Source organism: Anarhichas minor, unplaced genomic scaffold (genome assembly GCF_050575085.1).
Source record: "Anarhichas minor isolate MPS153535 unplaced genomic scaffold, ASM5057508v1 ptg000031l, whole genome shotgun sequence".
In the NCBI taxonomy this organism is placed as follows: Eukaryota; Metazoa; Chordata; class Actinopteri; order Perciformes; family Anarhichadidae; genus Anarhichas; species Anarhichas minor.
In genome coordinates, this window is record NW_027466477.1 from 5,312,296 (window position 1) to 5,328,490 (window position 16,195).

The following is a 16,195-nucleotide window of genomic DNA, read 5'->3' on the forward strand; positions in this document are numbered from 1 at the left end:
TTTATTTTGAAAAGTAATGAGCGAGAACACGTGGAAACCAGCTCTTATTGTGACATAAAACGGAAGTTATCGCGGTGCGGTGATGATTTGTTGAGAGCAGAAGAGAAAAGAAGGTAACCAGCTCGAGACACCAGGAAGAGAAGATAACCCGGAGTAAAGCAGAGAAGAAGAGGAATAATAATAATAATAATAATAATAATAGGAAAAGGAGAAGAAGAAGAAGAAGAAGAGGAACAAGAGAAGAAGAAGAAACAGTCTCTCAGTCTGAGTTTAAGAACAGGATCCAGACCAGCGAGGTGTGTTCAGGCCACGCCTCTTCAGGTAAACGCTCAGGTGCGTTTCTGAACAGGTGAGGACACGCAGATACACAGTGTGTGTGTGTGTGTGTGTGTGTGTGTGTGTGTGTGTGAGTGTTTTCTGTGACTCTGGAATCTCAGCTGTGAAGTGTTAATTATTATTACTATCAGTGTTTACTGTTATTATCAGTGTTTATTAGTGTTTATTATTATTATCAGTTGTTTCTCATTATCTGTCATCATAGAATATATAAAGTTGTAGAATATTTAAATAATATATAAGGTTATATAATATAACAGTGTTATAGAATGTATAAAGTTATATAATATAATAGTGTTATAAGTTTTAGAATCAATGTTTAAAGACGTGTTTCCTAATGTAGCACCCCGTTGCCACAGAGACCCGGTTCAAAACACCGTAAAGGCACGCACATGCAAGAGGCAGTGTTGTTATGAAAATATAAATCTTTTATTTGTACAAATATAACTCTGTGGTGTAACCAGTGACAGCTGGTTTAGTGGGCAGGAGGAGTTCACAGACCAGGTGCCCAGACAGCATCACCAACAACTTAAAGCAAAAGAAAAGAAACCAAAGACAGCGTCCCACTGACTAGAAGAGACATGAAAACATAAGTAATCACAAATAACTGCCAATAAACAGAAAACTAACCCAAAATATTCTACTTCAACCCACCACTGGGTTCAGTAACCCAGCCACCCCCACTTGGACCCCCCCCCCCCCCCCGTGCACCCCATTACCGGTCCGGCGGACCCAATAGTTTCACCCCGTCAGTTCCACTTGGTTACACTGATAAGGGCGGAACTAACAGACACTTCCTGTCATTATGTGTCACTACTGCTGAAATAATTTCCTGAAGTTTGAATGTGTTTAGTGAGTCTGACAGAAAAACAAGGAGTTCTCCACTTCAGTAAAACGTGTTTAAATACTTCTTAAAAAGTACAAAATACTGCCTTCATCCATCATGATGTCTTTATTATGTTTTATCATTTAAAGTTATAACAAGATGAATTATTCTCTTTCTTCCTCCTATAAATTGAAAGTAAAATATAGTTCTGACAGTGAAGAAGAACTTGTGTCTCCAGATTTTAGGATTTTAATAAGTTTGATCACTTGAAGAAGAAGATCTGGTGTTTCATTAATATGAATAATGCTCCTCTGACTTTAGGAGATTAAAACAAGACATAAAGTACTAGTTAAAGATTAAATCAGTTGATGGTTTCCTAACCAGTGAAACCAGTGAAACCATCACAGTCAGAGACTCTACCCCCCAAAGACTGTTTGTAGAGTCAGAACCAGGTCAATACCAGAACCTCCAGGACGTGAGGGAGCATAAAGTGTCTGGAGATGTAGGATCCTGGTCCACATAGAAGGTTCTGGTACCACCTCATGGATCCATTGGTACCAACCAGCTCCACAGTATGGCTTCATAAAGGGGGGACCTCTCATGTGGATGGGTTCTGTGGTTCCCCCAAGGCCCCCCTCTACAGACCCCTTCATGGTCTTTACTTGCTCTATACATGTGTTCTAAAGTGGTGTGTTATCCAAACAAAGTTTAATTCTACTCTTGGGATATGACCATGTGGCTCTGAAACAGAGAGAATCAGGCCGAGCACAGAGTTCATCCTGATTGGAGTTTGAGAAAGAGGGTTAGGGTTGGGTTAGGGTTAGGGTTAGGTCTACCGACATTCTGAGTCTCGCGCATCTTGTGGTCTCGCGAGAGACGTCGCCACATTTCAGATTACGTTACACGTTGTCCGAGCTGTTGTCCTGCCTTTCCCCTACACACACACACACACACACACACTGCATGCACATATACATACACACACACACACCCACTGCATGCACATATACATACACACACACACATACACACACACACCCACTGCATGCACATATATATACACACACACACATACACACACACACACCCACTGCATGCACATATACATACACACACACATACACACACACACACCCACTGCATGCACATATACATACACACTCACACACACCCACTGCATGCACATATACATACATACACACACACATACACACACACACCCACTGCATGCACATATACATACATACACACACACACCCACTGCATGCACACATACCCACACACTCCCCCCCGTGAGCGTGCTCATAAATGTATAGTTGTTGTTAGTTGAGATATTAGTTGACTAGATCATTATTATTGGAGGTTAATAAACTCTGTTATAGTGTAAGGAGCAGCTGTCTGTGATTACTCTGTGTATCGTGATAACAGCTGATATGTGGTCTGTTGCTTGAACTTAAACCTTCACTTTCACTCTGAATGTGTAACAGCACTCAGACTGTTGACATTGTGAGTGAACACTAATTATGAGACTTAGTTTATAGTCTGGTTATTGGTCCCTGTTCTCAGGGTGGAGCCCCGTTATTATTAATAATCATTAATAATCTTACTGACATTAATAAATCTATTGATATCAATACTTTAGTTTTCTTAAATGCTGATAACTCAAACACGCTCCCTTATGTTCCCAACACTACCAACATAAAAACATCATTACATTTCTTTGTCTCTCTGTTTTTAGAGGATGGATGAAAGCAGCTCAACAGGAAGTCACAGCGCCACTTCGTCTCGCCGGCTTCCTGCTGACGAGGACGAGCTTCAACCAGCTGATTGCATCTCAGCTTCTGAGGAGGACAACCGGCAGATTCTGCCCTGGTCCCAGAACCACCGGAGTCCTGCAGAGACCCACCGGAGTCCTGCAGAGACCCACCGGAGTCCTGCAGAGACCCACCGGAGTCCTACAGAGACCCACCAGAGTCCCGCCGAGACCCACCAGAGTCCCGCAGAGACCCACCAGAGTCCCGCAGAGACCCACCAGAGTCCTACAGAGAACCCCCAGAGTCCTGCAAAGAAACGTCTGTGTCCTGCAGAGACCGAACAGAATGAAGAAGAGTCCTGCAGAGAAACCAGACCATCTGCAGAGAAACCTGACCATCTGCATCTCACCGAACACAGAATCCACAAGGATCCTCCGACTTATAAACAGAAATTAGAAGATTCTCAAACCAAACAAGATCAACTAAAACCAAATGGTTTTATTGAGGAACAAAAACTGAGGAAAAAAGAAGATCAGGCTTCTCCAACTAGACCAGATCAAACTAAACTAGGTCCTCTTCCTACAGAGCAACAGAAAACTAAAGAGTCTCCTCCAAAGGATCAACCAGAACCAGATCCACTAAAACCAGATCCTCTTCTCGAGCTCCACATGTCTGAGTCCAAAGACCAGCAGAACCACCAGGATCCACCTTCAGAGAAACTCATTTCAACCTCACCTGAGAGGCATCAGGACCACCAAGATCCTCCTCCTCCTCACCTCAACATCCATCAGGCTCCTCCTCCTCACCTGAACATCCATTGGGCTCCTCCTCCTTCTTACCTCAACACCCAGCGGGCTCCTCCTCCTTCTTACCTCAACACCCAGCAGGCTCCTCCTCCTCCTCACCTCAACACCCAGCGGGCTACTCTTCCTCACCTGAATCCCCAGCGGGCTCCTCCTCCTTACCTCAACACCCACCAGGTTCCTCCTCCTCCTCCTCACTTGAACACCCACCAGGTTCCTCCTCCTCCACCTCACCTAAACTACCAGCAGGCTCCTCCTCCTCCTCACCTGAACACCCAGCAGACTCCTCCTCCTCACCTGAACCCGGTCCAGGCTCCGCCTCTCATCAAAGAGGTGTTCTGTGACCAGGTGGGGCCGCGACCTCTGGTTTCTTCTTCAGGTGACCCTAAATTGTGCGGCTTCCTGCAGAAGCAGGGGGGGCCCCTGAGGGCCTGGAAGCAGCGCTGGTTCACCTACGAGGAGAAGAAGAACCAGCTGTTCTACTACCGCACGCCGCAGGATGTGACGCCGCTCGGCCAGGTGGAGCTCTGCAGCACCACCTTCAGCTACCCGCTGAAGGCTGAGAGGGGCACCTTCCATATCAGGACACCTGAACGCACCTTCATCCTCAAGGTAGGAGGAGTCACAGTCCATCAGGGACCGTCTCTGTCCGCAGGTATTTAACACAAATAAAATATATTATATATAATATATAATAACAAGCATCTCACCTGGTTTAATGAGGTTCCAATGAGTTCATATTCACACATCGTATACAACAAGCATTCACGCTCCCGTTGAAGAGCAGCTGCAAATTAAACTTTAAATGTGCGTGTCTTAATTAATTAATTATATTTTATGTTTGATATTCCACTACAGGCCGTGAGCCAGGACCTGATGCTCTATTGGCTGCAGCAGCTGCAGGTGAGACGCTGGCAGCACAGACGGAATTCCGCCTGTCGAGACCCGACAAACAACAACAACAGCAGTAACAACGACACTGCAGGTGAGAAACGAGGAGACAACCTCTGGTTCTTTAAAGTGAAGTCAAAGCTTCATGTGTTAAAGCTGCATTCTCTCTAGTGACCACCAGGGGGCGACTCCTCTGGTTGTATAGAAGTCTATGAGAAAATGACTCTACTTCTCTCTTGAGCTATTACCTCAGTAAACATTGTAAACAATCTCTAGTTTCAAGTCTTCTTCAATACAGCATGATGTTCATTTAGTAAATTATGGTCCAGAAATGGAAGAAATAAATGGCTTAAGTTGATAACGGCTTCCATGGCGATAAGCCACGCCCCTCTCTCCGGCGCCAGAGGATGTCAGGAAATGTTCTCCTTTAATGTGTGGAACAGGGTGTGATGTCACGCGGACGGACTGGATGCCTGATGACGTCATCAACTACCCATCATCAGACCCGTTGCCGACTAATTTAATCATCAATGTTTGTGGACTACGTTGATTATTACGTTGATGCACTTCTAAAAGGAGACACACCATTGTGACTTATGTGTTTCTGACCACAAAGCTTTTATTTTTAATCAGAATCAGAATCAGAACCATTTATTGCCATGGTATGTTGAACATACAAGGAATTTGACATGACGGGAGGTGCAAACATTTAACAATCAACAACAATCAACAGTGCAAAGTAGAAACATTAAAATGTACAGAAAGATATAAAATAAAGTGAAATATAGAATGAAGTGCACAAACGAACAGATAACAGGACTATAAACAAGTGAGATGTAAGTGTTGTGTAAAAGTGTCGAGTGTGTTTAAATAAGAACCTAGAAGGGATGTGCAGGGGACTGACCGGTAGGAGGTTGTCCTGGGGATGACGGAGTCAGTGGGGGACCCGGGCTCTGTTAATGAGCCCGACTGCGGACGGGAAGAAACTGTTCATGTGTCGTGACGTCTCGGTCCTGATGGAGGTCTTGGTCCTGATGGACCTCAGCCTCCTGCCAGATGGAAGGGGCATGAACAGTTTTTGTCCAGGGTGAGAGGGGTCGGCTACAGTCTTTCTTGCTCGCTTCAGGGTCCTTGAAGTGAACAAGTCCTGGAGGGATGGCAGATTGCAACCAATCACCCTCTCAGCAGAGTGAATGATGCACTGCAGCCTGCCCTTGTCCTTGGCAGTGGCTGCAGCGTACCAGACCGTGATGGAGGAGCAGAGGATGGACTCAATGATGGCAGTGTAGAAGTGCACCATCATTGTCTTTGGCAGGTTGAATTTCTTCAGCTGTCTAAGGAACTACATCCTCTGCTGAGCCTTCTTGGTGATGGAGCTGATGTTCAGCTCCCACTTGAGGTCCTGGGATATGATGGAGCCCAGGAAGTGGAAGGACTCTACCGCGTCAACGGGGGAGTCACACAGGGTGATAGGGGCTGGTGGGGCTGCATTCTTCCGGAAATCCACAACCATATCCACTGTCCACTGTTAGAGCGTTGAGCTCCAAGTTGTTCAGACCGCACCAGGTCACCAGATGGTCAGTCTCCCACCTGTAGGCGGACTCATCCCCACCAGAGATGAGTCCAATGAGGGTGGTGTCATCCGCGAAGTTCAGGAGCTTGACAGACTGGTGACTGGAGGGGCAGCTGTTCGTGTACAAGGAGAAGAGCAGAGGGGAAAGAACACAGCCTTGGGGGGGAACCGGTGCTGATGGTCCAGGAGGCTGAGACGTGTTTTCCCAGCTTGACGTGCTGCTTCCTGTCAGACAGGAAGTCTGTGATCCACTTGCAGGTGGAGTCAGGCACGTGCAGCTGGGAGAGCTTGTCATGCAGCAAAGACGGGATGATGGTGTTAAAGGGAGAGCTGAAGGGAGGGGGACCTGGTGGTCTGGGGCTGATTGATGGAGCTGTCGGGGATGGAGTCAGGGCTGTCCCATTGCCTATCAAAGCAACAGTAGAACTCGTTCAGCTTGTCTGCCAGGCGGAGGTCATTCATGGAGTAGGGGACTTTTGGCTGGTGATCTGTCTGAGGCTTCTCCAGACAGAAGCAGAGTCACTTGCTGAGAGCTGGTGTTGCAGTTTCTCAGAGTACAGTCGTTTAGCGTCTCTCACCGCCTTAATAAAACTGTCCTTGTCCCCACTCCTAAATGCCTGATCCTTGTGCAGCCTTAGCTGCATACCAGAGTTTGTCGTTGTTATAACTCACCCTGGTGCTTGATGGAACACAGCTGTCCTCACAGAAGGCCCTCCTTCCACCTCCCACAGTGTCTACTTCCTGTTTCTGAAGAAAGTTTATTGTTACTCTCACATAAATATAAACCATTGAACACTGGTTCAGAACTTCATTGAGTTTTTACTGAAACCAGATGTTTCACCACCGGTTTGCTTTCAGTGTGAATTTAATAACAAAACATAAAGATAAGAAATGATAAAAAAGTGTAAATGTGACAAACGAAGACTTGAACCACGACAGTCTTTGTGTTCTTCATGTTGTCCTTTGGGACGATAATCGTCAGTTTGTCAGACTGAGTTTGGTTATATTCGTGTATATATATATATATATATATATATATATATATATATATCGAAAGTTATATATATGAGCAATAATAAATAATACAAAATAAATGAAACATTAACACAGATATAAATAGCATTCTAAGAATAAAACGAAAGTTACGAATGTAACTACGGTTCTATGAATCCTGGATGACCGCCATTGCTTAACACTAGATATCTTCTAGATATACAAACTGTGCAAGCTGGATAGGCTGGTTGATATGCGAGCGTGTCAACACCTTTGGGAGAAACGCTGCATTACGCCACAAAGTGACACCCAAGCATTCTGAGTTCCACTTGAGACATGATTCATTCACCGACAGGGCATGCAGCTCGCCCACACGTTTAGCTGAAGTAATGGCAAGGAGAAAAAACGTTTTGGCCGATAGCCATCTGGGCTCCGCCTGTGCGAGGTGTTCAAAAGAAGGCAAGCATAGGATGTCCAGTGCCAAGGGTAGGTCCCATGCAAGGGCCTTCGGGGTGCTCGGGGGACGCAATCGCAGAGCCCCTTTTAGGAAGAGGGACACCAGTCTGTGGCTCCCTACTGTGTCATTGTTGACCTTAGTATGCTGCCCTGAAATATGCTGCCCTGAAATAGCGGCCCCCTTGATGCTTTATGTGAAAACACAGCAGAGGTGTTGTCCGACCGGACAAGCACATGCTTTCCCTTCAAATATGGCAGGAAGTGTTTGAGCGCTAGCTCTAGAACATTGACCTGCCCATGCGATCTTGAGCAGACAACTGCCCCCAAGCAGTCCTGTTCTGCCACACTGCATCCCACCTTGAGAGGCAGGCATCTGTTGTGACAATCTCCCGGCGGAATGGAACCGAGCCCATGGGGAAACCATTTGCCAGATATGCTCTCTCCCTCCATGGGGATAGAGTGAGTAGGCACTGTTAGGGTGGACGCCGCCCAAGGGTCCGGAGCATGAACTGCATCTGGGAGAAAGAACGACAGCCGGCCCGGAGACATCATCTCCTGGCCCCCCTGTCTCTGGAGGCTTTGGGGGGGCAACTGTTAGTCCCCAAGTTCAGAGGTTGCCTGGCGGGGATTTAGGTAGGGTTGTATTAGTAGTGGGTCGTCCGGCAACCGCAAGGTCGGCGGTTCGATCCTTGGCTGCTACGAGTCCTGTGCCGAAGTGTCCCTGAGCAAGACACTGAACCCCTAACTGCTTACCGGGTGCTTCTCAGCAGCCCACTGCTCCTAATAAGCTAGGGATGGGTTAAATGCAGAAGTTACATTTCATGTATGTGTATATGTATATGACGACTCTAATAAAATCTTAAGCTTATGCTACCATGGTAGCTAGCCTGCGTAGCGAGAAGATGAAAAAGGACTGATCTCAGGATGACACCGGAACTTATAGACGACGGGGGTCATCCGAGGTCCCAGGTGACTTGGTTGATATAAAGACTCGACATGCGCATGCGCGAGACGGAAGATATCCAGTGTTAAGCATTCCCTCTGGCGGTAAGGATGAAATAGAACTACATTAATGTGAAAAAATTGTCAAAAGGTTAATGAATGTATGATCAAGACTACAGATTATTGATCATGTGATGAGTCCTTTAATATTGATCATCCTCTGACCTTTATTCTGCAGACAACTTCCTGTCCGTGTTGACCGGCCCGCTGGGTCTGGTGGGCGAGGAGGCCGCTAACGTCCCGTCACCGAGGACGCCGCTCGCCAACATGTCGCTCAAACACCCACTCATCGAGATCCAGTGAGTGTTTAATATCAGAGTCCGACTGAGACTACGTTTCCCATGAGCCCCAGTGATTATGATCTTTGTGTGTTGGTCAGAAACTCGGTCCACAGTCTTCGTAAGAGGGCGTCTCAGGAGTTGAGTCAGAGTCAGAGTGTGTTTCATATCGACGCTCCACAGAGGATCCCCCCAAACTCTGCAGAACCCGACAAAACTATGAGTACGTACTCTAATACAATAAGTACAATAAGTAGTACTAGTACCTCGTATACAAGTATGAATATTAAAAATAATACAATAAGTATAAGTGATTCTATAACACTGTCACATGTGATTCTCTCCAGCTCTGTCTGTTGAGACTCCGCCCCCTCTCCTCCCATTGGCTGAGTCAGCAGGTCAGGTGACCCCTGACTCACCTTCGGCGTTGGACCATCAAACCAGGAAGACGAAGACTCGCAGCTCGTCCCCCATGACGGTCGTCTGCAGAGACTCTCTTTCCTCAGACCGGACGTCTCATCTCCAGCAGGAGAACCTGGTGCTTATGGAGGACGTCAGAGCTCAGAAGGTGATCAATAGCTCTGTGATCAGATACATATTGATCGGGGGATTTTAATCCATAGGAGGATCATCAAATAATGTTGTAATGTCAGCTACAGAGAGGTGTTGCTGATAATGATAATTATTTTATTAATAATAATAATAATAATAATAATGTGTCGGGTCCAGGAGCTGGTGTGGATCCTCCACAAAGCCTTGGAGGCGTCTCAGCTGGAGAAGAGAACCTGTGCAGAGTTTCTGGCGGAGAAAGACGAGCAGCAGCGTCTGGAGCTGCTGAGACATCGAGAGCGACAGGCGGCTGACCTCAGAGGTCAGCTGGAGGAGGTGAAGAAGGAGGCCGAGGACACCAAGAGGAGTCTGTCTCACAGAGACGCTCAGCTGGTCGACCTGCAGGACAACATTGGGATGCTGATCGAGAAGAACAACGCCAAGCAGGAGGTGAGTCTCACCTCAGGACAGAACACCTGGTTCAACACCTGAGGATGAATATCTACCTAAAAACAACCCAAATCACAGTTGTATTGTTTATCGAAGGCTATATTAATCTTTCTCACCTGTACTGAGATCAGATGATTTGTGTTTGTACATCTGTGATGTGAAGCTTGTTGAATGACTTTCTGGGGACGACCGTGGCTCACTGGGTTAAGAGGGTTGTCTGGTAACCGCAGGGTCAACGGTTCGATCCTCGACTGGGACGTGTCGTAGTGTGCCTGAGCAAGACACTGAATCCCCGGCTCCCCGGGCATCATTGGCAGCCCACTGCTCCCTATATACAGGGATGGGTCAAATGCATAAGGCAAATTTTGTGTATATGTATATGACAATAAAAATGGTTTCTGGTTTCTTTCTTGTTTCCTGTCAGGTGATCTTAAAGCTGTCTGATCAGGTGACTTCCTGTTGTTGTTTCCTGTCAGGTGATCATAAAGCTCTCTGATCAGGTTACTTCCTGTCTGTCCTCTGATGGAAGTTTGAACTCTCAGACCTTCAGACAGCTTCATAGAGACATCGAAAACCTGAAGGTGAAACTCTTTGAAGCACACAAATATAATTAAATATATTTTTTATTACACCTGTATATATTGTTGTCACTCTACTGGTATCGGCCACAGAGATCCAGTATGAACTGGTTTCTCTCTGATTCTTCAGGATGACATTGAGGCGTACAAGACTCAGAACCAGTTCCTGAACTCTGAGATCCACCAGCTGACTAAACTCTGGAGGACCAGTTGTGAGCAGGAGAAGAGTCTGATGGTGAAGGTGAGTCCAGCTGGTGAACGCCTTTATCAAGGTTTCGTTAAAGCTCGGCTTCACGCTGTGTTTCCTGTCTCCTGATTGGCTGCAGTGTTCCTATCTGGAGGCCAGTCACTGCCAGGTGGAGAGCCGCTACCTGGGCGTCCTGCGGCAGCTGCAGGAGACCACGACTCTGGATCCGGTCCAGCGGGGGAAGGTCCAGAAGATGATCGAGGAGGCCCTGAAAAGGGAGCTGAAGAGCGCCCTCCAGCTTAACGTGGCCAGGTAGCTAGGACGGTCACAGCACCTGGGTGGACAGAATAACAGGAACACCTGGTGCATTGATTGTGTTAAATCTGTTGTATCCTCAGAGATCACGACGAGTACGGATTCAAAATCATCCCAGAATACGAGGTGGAGGACATGAAGCTGCTGGCAAAGATTCAGGCGCTGGAGATCCGCTCACACAACCTGCTGCATCAGGTAGGAACCCTCACCTGTACACCTGTAGACCTTTGTACCTGTAGACCTTTGTACCTGTACACCTGTGTACCTGTACACTTTTGTACCTCTAGACCTGTGTACCTGTAGAAATGTATTCCTGTGTACCTGGAGACCTGTGTACCTCAGCCCATCAGATCAGCTGTCCAACAATGAACAGATTGTGATCGATGGTCTAAGAAAAGTCCTCACAGGTACACAGATGTGTGGTTGTGTCCTCTGAGGAAGTCGATGTAACAGGATGTTTATTTAAAGTCTCTGGGTTTCTACCTGCAGGAAGGTGCAGAGCGCTACCTGTTGAGTCGCTGGGCTCAGTACCTCACCGGCAGGTCAGAAGACCTCAGTCCCTCACCTGAGCTCAAAGGTCTGCTGCGAGGCGGCATCCCTCAGGAGTACCGCCAGCGGGTGTGGCGCTGGGTGGTCCGAGCCAGAACCAGGACCATCAGGGAGCGTCACCCACACCGCTACCAGCAGGTGTGCAGGAAGTTAACACCTGTCCACACCTGTCCCACACCTTATCCACACCTCATCCACACCTGTTCACGCCGGATCCACACCTTGTCCACACCTTATCCACACCTTGTCCGGACCTTGACCACACCTGATCCACACCTGGTCAACACCTTATCCACACCTGTTCACACCTTGTCCACACCTTATCCACACCTGATCCACAACTGATCCATCCTACACACTTGTCCACAGTGTCACCTGTTCACACCTGGATGTAGGAACATGTTGTTAATGACCTTGCAGTAATCCAGCTGCTGTGTTTCCAGCTGTGTGAGAAGAGTCGAACGTGTCCTCATCCGGCCTCCAGACAAATCCAGCTGGACCTCCATCGCACCCTGACAACCAATCAGCACTTCTCCTCACCCTCTAACCCCGCCCTCCAGCAGCTCCGCCGCATCTTATTGGCCTTCTCCTGGCAGAACCCTTCCATTGGCTACTGCCAGGGACTCAACAGGTAAACATGTTTTATGTTGTCCAATCCCTGGCCCCCAAATCCAGGTCTCATGTGACATGTCGCGTGACGTGCCGCGTGATCACCTGTGTGTCTCTCAGGGTGGCAGCCATCGCTCTGCTGGTCCTTCAGAGTGAAGAAGACGCCTTCTGGTGTCTGGTGGCCGTGGTGGAGTCCCTCATGCCTCAGGACTACTACACCAAGAACCTGGTGGCCTCTCAGGTACAGGAGACTAATTATTGGTACCAACGGAGAACGTTGTGACATTGATCAGGAACCAGAACTTCAGTTCTACACAATATTGTTTGTTTATTTCTGTGTGAAACTCATATTTCCATAAAAGCATCATCAGTGAAATGATCTCAGGTGTAAACCTGGCAACCAGATACAGAGATCAGTGTTATGGATCGATCAGTGTTATTGATCTATCAGTGTTGTGTTGTTGATCGATTGAATATTGAGTTTCTGTGTTCAGGCGGACCAGCGGGTGCTGAAGGACTTTTTGGCGGAGAAGCTTCCCAGACTCTCGGCTCACTTTGAGGATCACAGCATCGACGTGTCTCTCATCACCTTCAACTGGTTCCTGGTGGTTTTTGTGGAGAGTCTGCCAAGCGACATCCTGCTGCCGCTGTGGGACGCCTTCCTGTACGAGGGCACCAAGGTATCGAACACACCACCACAGAAACACAGAAAAAAATACTGTTATATAGAAACAGACAAAATACATGAGAAATACAGAAATACAGAAAAAAAACAAAGAAAAAAAATACAGAAATACATTTAATAAAAAGACGTAAATAATCGGACTCAAAACTATAAAGGTGCTCTCAGAGTTCAGATCTGATCTAGGTGCATTACGACGACTTCAGCTGTAATGTATGATTGAATTTACACAAACAAAGCATCAGACATGTTTTTCACTTTCACACAACCGACACACTGTCATTGAGATCAATGTCCTCACTTTGTTTAAATGTCTTCACTTTGTTTAAATGTCTTCACTTTGTTTAAGTGTCCTCACTTTGTTTAAGTGTCCTCACTTTGTTTAAATGTCCTCACTTTGTTTAAATGTCTTCACTTTGTTTAAGTGTCTTCACTTTGTTTAAATGTCTTCACTTTGTTTAAGTGTCCTCACTTTGTTTAAGTGTCTTCACTTTGTTTAAGTGTCTTCACTTTGTTTAAGTGTCCTCACTTTGTTTAAATGTCTTCACTTTGTTTAAGTGTCCTCACTTTGTTTAAGTGTCTTCACTTTGTTTAAGTGTCCTCACTTTGTTTAAGTGTCCTCACTTGTCTTAAATGAAACAATTCATTCATTTGATCAACTCTGAACAACAAACATTGTTTAAATATTGTCTGTAGAATGAACGCTGACTTGAGTCTCACCTGTGTGCTTTGGTGCTGCAGGTTATCTTCAGGTACGCTCTGGCTCTCTTCAAATACAAAGAGGATGACGTGCTGAAGATCCACGATGGCGTGGAGATCTACCAGTACCTGCGCTTCTTCACCAAGACCATCTCTGACGGCAGGTAAAGGCTCCCCTGGTGTGACTCTTTATGAAAGGATCCTCATTGTTGAGATGCTGCCACCTGCTGGAGCTCAGTTACAACGCTGCAGAGCTTTTAGTGTCAACGCATCAAATCCACTGTTTCTATTCTGAATTCTGCTTTAAGAAAACTGCTGGTCACATCTCCAGTGAGACAAAGTCACAAACTACATGACATCTATGAGTGCAATGTACTGCATCATCTAGTTACTAGATGATGCAGTACATTGCACTATATACTGTGTACTGTGCACTATATACTAGATTCTAGTATATAGTGCACAGTACACAGTATATAGTATAGAGTACACAGTACACAGTATATACTATATACTGTGTACTGTGTACTCTATACTATATAGTATAAAGTACACAGTATACAGTACACAGTATCTAGTACACAGTATATAGTACACATTACACAGTATATAGTATATAGTATACAGTACACAGTATCTAGTATCTAGTATATAGGACGAGTCCTTTCTTTCTCTCTGTCGTTCTCCAGCTGAATAAAGACAGTAAACGTCCTCTAAAGCGTTGAAAGAGGTTTTCTGTCTTGTGGATGAAGCTGTTAATCGTGGTGTTGTCCTGCAGGAGGCTGACCAGCATCGCCTTCAGTGACATGAACCCGTTCCCCGGCCGCCTGCTGAGGAACCGGCGAGCGCTTCACCTGACTCGCCTGCAGGGAGAGCTGCAGGAGCTGGAGGAGCAGCAGAGGGAGTTCATGACGGAGAGCGCCGAACGAAAAGACAAAGATCTCGACACGGCGGTCAGTGAGGACGACGACGAACTCTAAGTTTATATTTATATTAGTGCTGGGCAACGATTAAAATATTTAATCGCGATTAATCGCATGGATTTTTTGCGATTAATCTCGATTAATCTCATTGTTATGGCAAAGTTCAATAATGAATTCAAAAGTAGTGTATTGCGCACTTTTATTTTAAAAGTACTGCTATATGAACAAAAGGGCAATAACATTTGGTTCACGAGATGCAGGTAGCATGTTTTATACTTAATGTGAATATAATTCATACTTTGTTGGCATCTTATTCTGAAAACCGGATGTTCGTCTGAAGAAACCGGATGTTGTCTCACGTTAATCTTTCCCTAACTTTCAAAGTCCTTCGCTCGCTCCCGATCTGTGCCGTTTAAATGCGTTTACCGTGAATGTCAGCATATAGGTGCACTAACATGTAAGTGTCTGCTGAGTTGACCACGGAGATCTGAGTGTCTGCTGACTTTACCGCAGCGATGTCCAGTAGTCTCCAGGGAGAGCAACAGCTGGTGCAGCTTCTCTCTTTATTTCTGCCCCCCCCCCTCGACCAGAAGCGGAAGTCGCCTTTTCTCTACGGCAACCCTGAAGGGACATCATATCTCCAATACAAAACGATAAACATGTCTGTTACAATAATAATAAATTTAAAATACTTACCTGTTTTTTTTGTTGTTTTTTAATTATTATTATTATTATTATTTTTTTTTCCCATCTCAAAAGGCTCAAGGACATACACACACACGTTTTCACACACACACACACACACACACATACATACATACATACACACATACACAACTGACTATAGGAGTTTGCTGGCTTTTATCCCACTGTTCTTGTCATCTTCTTGTTGTTATGTATATGTATTGTCTCTTTAAAATAAAAAAAAAATAAAAAAATTATAATAAATTTTAAAAATGCGTTAACGCAAGATAAAATAATTGTCTGCGTTATTTAATGAATGCGTTAACGCATTCTTGCCCAGCTTGCCCAGCACTAAAATATATATATATATATATATATATCTCTCATGCAGTGGGCTGGCACAGGGTAACACACACACATTTTGTGTTTCACACAGGCGTCTACGTATCTGGACACTTTAACAATTCGTTCTAGTACAAAGGTCACTTTCTCGTAAATCATGGTCGCAAATCAGCCCTGCGTAAGTATTGACGCTTTCTACAAGTTTATTATCATTCTTATTCAGGACAAACAGCTGAAGTGTTCTTTCGGCAATCAACTGCTTCTTAATAGACTAAACATTTGCTGAAGATGCCTGGTGTCCCAGATAGTTCACACAAGGACACAGGCCTCTGTTAAATGTATAACATTCACTAATTATTAAATGCATACTAATTAGTAATTTAGATTTAGAAGTCTGGGGGCGGAGAACGTCAGTTTCGGGGGTCTCGGGATCGCCTCTCTGCTATTTGCAGATGATGTGGTCCTGTTAGCCTCCTCGGATCGTGACCTCCAGCATTCACTGGGGCGGTTTGCAGCCGAGTGTGAAGCGGCGGGGATGAGAGTTAGCACCTCCAAATCTGAGGCCATGGTTCTCTGCCGGAAACCGGTGGATTGCTCCCTCCAGGTGGGGACGGAGTGCCTACCTCAAGCGAAGGAGTTCAAGTATCTCGGGGTCTTGTTCACGAGTGAGGGTAAGATGGAGCGGGAGATCGACAGGCGGATCGGTGCGGCTGCAG

At 45.9% G+C, this 16,195-nt stretch overlaps 1 protein-coding gene across 1 annotated transcript; it reads left to right on the top strand.

Moving 5' to 3' along the window:
* Positions 1-18: 18 nt before the first annotated feature.
* On the top strand, positions 19-15,541 carry tbc1d2 (TBC1 domain family, member 2). Its single transcript, XM_076105227.1, has 19 exons — positions 19-349; positions 2,901-3,114; positions 3,502-3,684; positions 3,787-4,331; positions 4,578-4,704; positions 8,813-8,933; positions 9,014-9,156; positions 9,260-9,480; positions 9,642-9,911; positions 10,388-10,492; positions 10,620-10,730; positions 10,816-10,988; positions 11,075-11,186; positions 11,481-11,678; positions 11,984-12,171; positions 12,270-12,390; positions 12,644-12,829; positions 13,573-13,694; positions 14,309-15,541. The coding sequence occupies exons 2-19, from the start codon at positions 2,904-2,906 to the stop codon at positions 14,508-14,510; spliced, it is 3,339 nt and encodes a 1,112-aa protein (XP_075961342.1). The 5' UTR covers positions 19-349; positions 2,901-2,903; the 3' UTR covers positions 14,511-15,541.
* Positions 15,542-16,195: the final 654 nt, after the last annotated feature.